This window comes from Gadus morhua, chromosome 5, assembly GCF_902167405.1.
Source record: "Gadus morhua chromosome 5, gadMor3.0, whole genome shotgun sequence".
Taxonomy (NCBI): domain Eukaryota; kingdom Metazoa; phylum Chordata; class Actinopteri; order Gadiformes; family Gadidae; genus Gadus; species Gadus morhua.
In genome coordinates, this window is record NC_044052.1 from 19,917,618 (window position 1) to 19,927,617 (window position 10,000).

At 51.6% G+C, this 10,000-nt stretch overlaps 1 protein-coding gene across 3 annotated transcripts in view; it reads right to left on the minus strand.

Annotated features, from left to right (window-relative positions):
• Positions 1-10,000, minus strand: part of actn1 (actinin, alpha 1) — a 60,098-nt gene that overhangs the window by 32,454 nt on the left and 17,644 nt on the right. For all 3 annotated transcript variants that reach the window (XM_030356031.1, XM_030356030.1, XM_030356029.1), the window contains exons 2-5: positions 4,393-4,507; positions 3,780-3,899; positions 1,693-1,779; positions 1,179-1,266 (exon numbers count right to left, since the gene is read on the minus strand). In XM_030356031.1, the coding sequence (XP_030211891.1) occupies positions 1,179-1,266; positions 1,693-1,779; positions 3,780-3,899; positions 4,393-4,507 (410 nt within the window). The remainder of the gene's footprint in view (positions 1-1,178; positions 1,267-1,692; positions 1,780-3,779; positions 3,900-4,392; positions 4,508-10,000) is intronic.

Consider the following 10,000-nt stretch of genomic DNA (forward strand, 5'->3'; position numbering starts at 1 on the left):
AGACCTAACTCTGTGCTCTACTGTCTGCTACGACCTCCTGCTCATTCAAGGCTAGCACTGTCTGTTCCCTGCCAGATCTCTGTTATCCATTAGTGATGTCTGGGTCTGCTGTAGGTCTCCTGTACATGATTACCGCGTTAGAGCGCAGTTTCAACGTCCCTGGGAGAGGGGGGGGGGTTATGTACACAGCTAATCAGACCTGGCAGCATGACCATGAACACATTCCTACCTGCGTGTGTGTCTGTTTGTGTGTGTGTTTGGTGATGGAGGGTTTTGTGCATGTCAATGTTTATGTGTGTGTGATGGGAAGGGAGAGAGTGTGTGTGTGTGTGTGTGTGTTTGTCAATATGTCCATGAGCAATACGCAAACAGGTATGTTTGCGTATGTGTGCTTTTGGTTCCGTGTGTGTGTGTGTTGTGATGCAGGAGAGTGTGCATGTGTTTTTTTGGCGCGTCCGATTTATGTGAGTGTTGTGCGTCTGTGGGTGCGCGGGTGTGTGTGTGTGTGGTCATGGTGGAGTGGGGTTCCTGAGTCACTGAGTCAACAGTCGAACCCTCTCCCACAGAGGCGTGTTTAGTGTTGTAATCCTCAACAATGTGCTCAGCCCTGAAGAATCTGTCCAATTCTCCAGAAAGATCCCGGAATGTCCACATCAACACAGCATTAACACCTTGCAAATTCTCAAATTAAATCTTTCTAGTTCTGTCTCAAACATCAGGCGTCATCGTTTTTTCCTTCACAGCAGTGATAAGTATTGATTTTCCCCTCCAAAAGCCAACTACCCTAGCATGTAGCCTAGCCTAGCCTAGCCTAGCATGTGGGGTACCAGCTTATCACAGCTACTGGCAGTGTTAGGACTCAACACTTTAACAAGCGACGTTGGCCAATTAGATTACAGCACGAGTCAAGGGGGGCGGGCTTCGAGTGGTCTCGAGAGTTCCGTCTCCTCGGCAACCGTCTGTGACTGTGTGAGATTTCACATGACGGACAGCCGGCGTGGCCAACACGCACGCTGCAGATGGCGGATCGATGGAAGTGAGAGTTTTGTCGGTTTGAAGTCTGAGGTCGTTGTGTGTTGAGCCTTGGCCCGTCAGGTAGAAACACCAGCGACCACGTCCTTCTGGATCTTTCTAGAAGGGTTCTCCCATCGGGAACACTTGACCAAGTGAAGTCTTACCTGATGTGGAAGTTCTGGATGTTGACGTTCTTGTAGGGCGCTGTTTTCCTCTGGCACCACAGAAGGAGTCCTTCTTTGGCTGAAGTCTCTGTGTTCAGGAGATGGAGATCATAACATTCATATCAGACAGTATTACTGTTACCGTTATAAATACATTGTAGTTGTATGGGAACTACACGTCATCTATTCATCCGTCCATCCAAGTCTGTTTATACTTATGTTTTCAATGATATGCTCATCAATTTATGCTGAGAAATATAAGATACAAAAATACAATAATAATAGGCGAATAGATAATGACTGTGAATTCATTAATGAATGAATTAGTGAATGACTTGATCAATGAAATAATGAACAAATAGGTGGAAGAATGATTGAATGGATGGATGGATGGATAAATGAATTAATGTTATTGAACAACAGTGAGTTCATCAATAGATGGATGCATGAATGAGTGAGTCAGTGACCAAGTGAATAAATGAATGAGTGAATGAATGAGTGAATGAGAGCGTACCTTCCACGGAGATGTCCTGGATGGCGAAGCGAAGGATGATGGTCCAGATCATTCCCAGGGTCATCTTGGCGTTGCCGTCGACGATCTCTGCGGAAGGGGGAGGGGTCACAGCACGTTAGGAAGTGACATCATTGTGACACACCTCAGAGACGGCGCCCGGACATGTTACTCAGGCTAGTGGACTGACTAAACGACCTATGACAACACAAGGCGGGAGTCCAAGTCATGAATGATTTCATTGCACAATAGTTGGAAAGGGTGTTTAAAGGTGGAGTTCAACTGATGCTCATCCTCAGTATCAACTGAGTGTTAAAACATGTTTTAAGTGCATGATGTCAACATGCTATTTTGATTTGAACATGGATGAATCACGGTATTTTCCATTAAAACCTCGAGCACTAAATGCTTTTCACAGCTTTTCCAAGCATACTTATACGCCTTGTGAATAATGCAGAAAACGTACTAAACATGAAAACACATCTGAAACTTCTCTGCCGGATGTTAATTGACTCTTTGCTTAACAAAGGCAAGGAAAGGAAGACAAAGCCTCCAAAGGGGAAGTCAATCAATCAGTGGCTTCGGAAAAAACCCCTGATAAACCAATCACTTCATCAATCATCTTACCTCAATAGTCTATGATGTGTGGTTGCGTGGTGAACAAACCCACCCACCGACACTCAGAAAACACTTAATCTCCCGCCTTCCCTAACGATTGGCGGCTCCACTAATCCAATCAGAAAGCTCTAACGGACATATTTGAACAATTTAAGCCTCAGTTATATGATTAGCTGAGCATTGGGTGTGCTTTGAGGGGGGGGGGGAAGGGATTTGACCCCTTCCTCTTGCGGGGATACATTCATTTGTTCTTCTATTGACTCAGTGATGGTCTCCTTCATGAATTAATCCACTCATTAACTGATTAATTCACTCATTCAGAAATAATTTGTTAATTAATTCCGAATCATTTCTTAGTTAATGAAATCGTTAATTGGTTCATTCACTGATTCACCAATGGGTTAATTGCTGAATGTTAATTACTTAGTTACTCGTTTAATCACTCACTTATTGATTCACTCATCACCCAGTTCACTCATTCAACAGGCCGACCCCTCAGCCCGCCCACGACACGCCTGCTGACCTAGGGTCAGGTGTGTGACCCTAGGTGTGGGGGTCACACACCTGACCCCCAGTCCCTAAGCCCCTCCCCCCCACCCCTAAGCCCCTCCCCCCTGTGTCAGAGACAGGACTCTGGCCGGCTAATCTGTCTGGAATGCTGCTCTGGCTTAGTCTGCTCTATGATGGTGGGTGACTGCGTGTGTGTGTGTGTGCGTGCGTGTGTGCGTGCGTGCGTGTGTGTCTGCGTGCGTGCGTGTGTGCGTGCGTGAGTGACTGTGTGTGAGGGACTGTCTGTGTTCAGTTAAACCTTCTTGAGATCAATGCGTGTGCACTGTACTGAAACACTAGACGTGTATTTTGAACCTTCATCAGAGGCTGGATAAGAGGGGTGGTTCTGGTTCAACATGAAGGTGGTGCTGGTTCAAGGTAGAGGGTGGAGGGTGGAGCTCCCCCCAGACCCACTGTGTATTTAACCTGGATTAAACTCTTGTTTACCAAGCAGTACACCGAACGTCACCAACCGGCCATAGACCTATCACACCGTGCATGTGGGCAAGTTTGCGTGTTTGTTTGCGTGTGTGTGTTAGTTTGCCAGACAGTGTGTCCGTGTTCATTTGCCTTTTTGTGCGTGTGTGTGACAGGACCAGAATCCTACGGAACATTCCGGAACACGCATCTCATTAGCCCGCCGCGGCGCTGCGGAGCTAACAGGCAGGAGAAGCGCCGCGGCAAGTAGCCTAAACCATTATCCCAGGGAGACAGCAAACACTAAAAAAAATACTATTTATTGTTCAGAGCTCGATGTGGTTTTGGGGGGTTCATCTGAGATGAATCCATTATTTGTAACGTGCAAGATGTGAACAGAGCGACAGATAGCTCCGCCGCTCTGCCAGCAACGTGCTAGCGTCGGCTCGTTAGCGGTAGCCTCGCTCCGACTGTACGGCGGCTGGTCGTTCGCTGGCCCCGCCCACCTTCTGCGCCGATGGACACCAGCTTCACCCCCTTGCCGGCGATGAAGTCCAGCGCCTTGTTCACGTTGGAGATCTTGTGCACCCTCATCTTCCCTCTCTCCGGCTTGGCCAGGCGCTCGCCTGGACACAGACAGACAGGCAGCAGAGGGAGACAGACAGGCAGGAGAGAGGGACAGACAGAAGGGAGAGAGGGACAGACAGGAGAGAGACAGGCAGAAGGGAGAGAGGGACAGACATGCAGGCAGGAGAGACAGACAGACAGACAGACAGAAGGGAGAGAGGGACACACAGAAGGGAGAGAGAGACAGACAGACAGGCAGGAGAGACAGACATTAAGTCAGGAGAGAGAGTCAGACATTGAGCATGTTAACATAAAGGAATCTTTCTCTCCTCTTCTCCCATTGTTTAGGATACTGCCTAGGGCAATGCTTCCACTAGGGATACACAGTATATACTGTATACACACCGCATATATATATATAGTTACACAGAGTTATTGAGTTTTACTCGACATCAACAATGATCTGATGTTTGGTGAATGAAACGTTGGCAGCCGTGGGGCTGCTGACTGGTAGCATGAGTGTGATCCCACATCACCACCTGTGGTCCTCACCTGAGATGACCTCCAGCAGCAGCATGAGCTTCAGGCCGTCCCTGAAGTCCTCCTCGATGTTGTCTATCTGGGTCCCTGCCTTCCTGAGGTGGGAGTTACACCACGCTGTGAATGTCTGGGTGGGGGGAGAGAGAGAGAACGAGAACGAGAACGAGAACGAGAGAGAGAGAGAGAGAGAGAGAGAGAGAGAGAGAGAGAGAGAGAGAGAGAGAGAGAGAGAGAGAGAGAGAGAGAGAGAGAGAGAGAGAGAACGAGAGAACGAGAGAGAGAGAACGAGAGAGAGAGAACGAGAGAGAGAGAACGAGAGAGAACGGTCAATACAGCAAGGTTGGAGTGATTGTGGACCAGGGGCCCGGGATCTCAGAGGTCAAACGTGGGACTCAAGAAAGAGGAGTTTTGTGTTCCATACATTCAGCTTTGGAGCTGGAGTATGTGTGTCTTTGAGTGTGTGCGTTAACGTCCCCAATAAAGATGAGCCACAACACAAACAAGTCCCAAATGAAAGACTGCGTGTGTATCTCATAAAAATCTCGGTTGGTTTCTTGGTTGATTCTGAATACACACACTTCTGCAGTTGGCTGCTGAGCACAGATTCCTGGCTGCAGGTTTCAGTATGTGTGTGTGTGTGTGTGTGTGTGTGTGTGTGTGTGTGTGTGTGTGTGTGTGTGTGTGTGTGTGTGTGTGTGTGTGTGTGTGTGTGTGTGTGTGTGTGTGTGTGTTTGGGTCCGTGTATTTGTACAAATAAAATAGATTTTTCTCAGTTGCAGTAGACTTTATGTTTCCATGGAAATGGGATCTCTGCATCAGACAGCAGGGAGAAGACCAGTGACTGTGAATCAGTGAACAAGACGCTGTCTGTAGTCATCAAAGTTAAAACTGTACTTCCCTTGTCTATTTCAAAGCATGAGTTCAAATGTGTATACTGAACATAGCTCAATAGATAGATATAGATATAGATCCACACGGGCATGTATGGGGAATCTGGATGTAGATACTAGAAATGGAAATATATATCAATATATATGTTCTATATACAAATATAAGATGCTCTTCATAAATGAGGAAATAAATATGCAAACTACCAATAGACCAACTGCTCAGTGCTGTCTGACCGCCATGCGAATACAGCACTGCAAAAGGCTGGAGTGGAGTCCCTAGCGTGCTACGACGCTAACGTAGCGCTGTGTTTACATCTGGTTGGAGCCCAAAGAGGGCCCTTCCGTAACTCTGTAGTCCCTAGCGTGCTACGACGCTAACGTAGCTGTGTTTACATCTGGTTAAATCCCAAAGAGGGCCCTTCCGTATCTCTCCCCAGCCGGGCGCAGATTAGCCCTGGCAATCGCTGGCATGCTAACGCACGCTAACAGGCTAACAGGAAACAGCTGGCATGGGCTCCGCCTGGCATCGCCGCGGCAACCCCGCTGTGCCCGACGCTTTTACAAGACGCCGTGGGGTTAATTAGTGCGGGGCTGCACCGAGGGAGCCGCTGCGAGGGGAGGACCTGAAGGAGAGCAGCCAGACCCCCCCCCCCCCCCCAATGAAAGCCGGCTCTGTCTCGCTGCCACTCGAGAGGGAAGCCACTTAACAGCTTCCTGGAGCAGCCGGGCCCTGGAGGACCGCAATGAGGTCAGCGCTCGCATCCAGCGGGGAGGAGGAGCCAAGAGGTGGTGGGGGTGGAGGTGGAGAAAGAGGTGGTGGTGGAGGAGGAGGAGAAAGAGGTGGTGGGGGTGGAGGAGGAGAAAGAGGTGGTGGGGGTGGAGGAGAAGGAGGTGGAGGAGAAGGTGAAAGAGGTGGATGAGGAGGAGATGGTGGAGGTGAAAGGTGGTGGTGGTGGAGGAGGAGAAAGAGATGGTGGTCGTGGTGGAGGTGGAGGAGAAAGAGGGGGTGGTGGAGGAGAAGGAGGTGGAGGAGGAGGTGAAAGAGGTGGATGAGGAGGAGAAAGAGAAAGAGGTGGAGGAGGAGAAGATGGTGGAGGTGAAAGGTGGTGGTGTTGGTGGAGGAGAAAGAGATGGTGGTCGTGGTGGTGGAGCGGGTGAAGGGGGGGTTGGGGGGGGTGAGGGGGAGAGTGTGGAGGGGAGCTACGGGAGTCTGACCGACGGAAGGAAAATAAAATGACGGGGGAGTCGAGGTTTTGAGACGAGGAACATGGAAGAGGAAGAGATGGAGATTATATGGTGGGCTGTGTTTGAAGAGGCCCCTGACAGATACACCAGAAATTGAGATTGATCTGTTCCCAAAATAACACCGCGCCTCCGCCGGCCACCGCCCGCGCTATCCGAGGCAGGAAGGCGCCGGAAGGACAGCCCGGGACCTTCTGAAGGTCACGCCTTCTGTTTCTGAGCGGAGAAAAAAAAAAAATACTTTGGGCTGAGACTCAACGGTCGTCTCCCTCGAAGCCCGTTTAAACAAACCCAAATATGGGTCTGGTCTCTCCTCAGTGACCTCATCACTCCGAGACGAGGCCTCGAGACCGGGTCAGTGAAGGAGGAAGACATCTCGACCTTCAGAACGTAGTAGGGAGGGTTAGGGTCAGGGTAAAGGCTCAGTTATGGTCCCACGTTGACGCAACGCAATGACCACGCAGTCGCCTCGACGCCGTCGTGACCCTGTTTCGGTTCTGCGTCGGGATTTGGTGAGCAGACCAATCACAGCGCTTGCTGCTGTTGTGTCGCCTCGACGCTGAGTTAAACTTTTTGGGAGGCACACGTCAGGCCCTTGCGGTTCACACAAGGAGGGTCCGCAAGGACGTAATGGCTCCGTAAACCCCCTTGCGTTGCGTCAACGTAGAACAATAACTAAGCCTTAAGGGTTAGTGTGGAGGAGAGGGTTAGGGTCAGGGTTAGTGTGGAGGTTAGGGTTAGGATTAGGGTTAGTGTGGAGGTTAGGGTTAGGACTAGGGTTAGTCTGGAGGTTAGGGTTAGTGTGGAGGTTAGGGTTAGGAGTAGGTTTAGGGCGGAGGAGAGGGCCCGTCGGTCGAGGACCACAGCAGACGTTCCCCGGTGGAACGCCTGCTTGTTAAAGGGACGGGAAAGGAGGGGTGCGCTTGACTCGGTGGTCGGGGCGGCCGGGGTGAACGGGGTCTGCGGTGGTTTTCATTAACCCTCTGGGGGGGCCGTGGCTCTGGGCTGGGGGAGGCGGCGGGACCAGACGGCTGTGTGGGTGAAGCACCGTCAGTGGGGACGGACGGACTGACTGACTGATAGCTTTGTATAGGCCGGCACATCGTTCTATTTATGGCACACGGTCATTCGAATCCAATTTGGATTTTGTGCTGGAATCACTTCTACACACACTACTGATGCTTCCCCTGCCTTCCCCCGGGGGGGCTGTCCTGGACCTTCTCAGTCCGCCTTCACGTCCGGCTGACGCTGCCGGGATGACCTCATCCCTGCTGCTGAACGAGCCTCCGGGTTTTGTGTAACTAAAGTCATATTTCAGCGGCAGCACCTGGACGACTTGGTGGTCGTAAATACATCGAGGCCTCCTCCTCCTCAACCCTTCCTGTCCCACCCCGACTCTCTCTCTCTCTCTCTCTCTCTCTCTCTCTCTCTCTCTCTCTCTCTCTCTCTCTCTCTCTCTCTCTCTCTCTCTCTCTCTCTCTCTCTCTCTCTCTCTCTCTCTCTCTCTCTCTCTCTCTCTCTCTCTCTCTCTCTCTCTCTCTCTCTCTCTCTCTCTCTCTCTCTCTCTCTCTCTCTCTCTCCCCAGAAGCCTCTCTCCCCAGAAGCCGCTCTCCCCCCCCTCCGCCCCCCCCTCCTTGCTGTCCGCCGCTGCAGGGGGGGTCAGAGGTCAAGAGCGGGAGGAGGGACCCGCGTCAACCTCCCGGGCATGCCGCCAGTCCCCCCGTCAGGAGGCCTTCTCCATGGCAACCGACCGTGTGGCCGACACGCACAGCGCTGCAGAGCCAGACGTCGTGCAGGCCCGACCTGAACATTTGCTTCCAATTACGTGGGAGCGCTACCTAGCGCTCCTGAAGCTCCTGGGCTTTAGCCTTTTAGTCTCACTCCTGGTTCCCTGACTCCTCCTTCCCCTAGCTCCTCTTTGCCGACACCTTCTCGTGCCTAGACACCTCCTGACGGTGTCAGCTCGCCTCCTGCCCGCCACTTCCTCCTAGCCACTTCCTTGTCGTACCTACTCCCCAGCGACCTCCTACTCATCTGCTCATAGCCAGCTCCTTATAGCCAGCTACCTCCTCCTTGCTCCTCCTAGCCACCAAATCCTAGCCCCTAGACACCTTCTCTTAACTCCTAACTGCCTCCTTCTAGTACCCAGTCACCTCCTCCTCCTAACCACCTCCTTCTCTTCCTCCACACAGTCACCTCCTACTGGTGTCCACCGTCAAGCACCACCCCCTGGTGTCAAGCCACCTCCTCCTCCTCCTAGTCCTAACCACCTCCTTCATATCACCTCATCCTAGCTCCTAAACTTGATCCTTTAATATTCTAAGATCTGGATCTCTCTGATTCCTGGAGCTGCTCCCTGCTCTCCATCTGGTTGTTTTTCTCAGCAGCGTGGATATTTCTGTAGTTGCTGCAATTTAGATGGTATGCTTTGATTGGGCTCCGCTTGGCCGAGCGAGTCGCTTTGTATAAAACCATCTGCTAAAAAGACTAAATGCTACCACTAGCTCCCAGCTCCCCGCTCCCCGCTACTACTACGTTCTCGCTCCCTCCCGTTTAGCCCCTTCCCCCTCCCGCCCGGCCTCATTCATCAACTGCGGTTAGGAAAATATTTCCTGATTCCTGGCCAATTCCATATTAGTACAATCCCCTCGGCTGAAACAAGCCAGCCAAGGCAGGAGCCTCCACACACGGGCAGGCCTCGGCATTCTGCAGCGGGGAGGAAAGGCAGAGCCGTCTGGCCGGGAGAGCTACAGGAAAGACGCTTTCATCGCTGGGGTGAAGTTCCCAGAGATGTGTCAAGCTCTGGGTTGAACCGGAGCGATTCGGGCGTCCCAACGCCAAAACTAATCCCACTCCTGCCACGAAAAGAAACGTCTTTGAAAACGAGTCCGACCAGCAGGACAAGAGCGAGCGTTATGACCGTCCGAGAAGCGCTTTGTAGAACAATAGAATAGTTTTAAGTTTATGCTTTAGGGAACGACTTTATTCAAAGTGACTTACAACGGTTCATACACACATTAACATCCACAGCGACGTAGAGCGGTTCAAACACACATTGACTCCAGGGCGGTAGAGTCAACCACGGAAGGCGACAGCATGCTCATCAGGAGCAGTAAGGGTGAGGTGACTTGCTCAGGGACACCTCGACAATTCGCTGAGCCGGGGTTTGAACCAGCAACCTTCCAAATATAGATCAGAGCACCTCCTGAGCTATGCCGACGGACTCAGGCCAGCGTTCCAGTATCCCCGTAATACAGGAAGACAGGCCCGCGTTACAAACAGTACAACACTGTTCTCCGGCCGCGGCCGTGTATCTGAAGGTTACTTGGCCACCTGCTCAGTGTGCTCCAGCCGCTGTCCACTGCCAGGGGGTTCAGAGCCCTGGTGGAAACCTTCCCGTTCGCTCGGAAAACTGAGCTGCAAAACAACACCAGCCTGTCCCGATCAGTACAGTCAGCCCCCCTCCCTCCACCCAAAACCATTCCCTC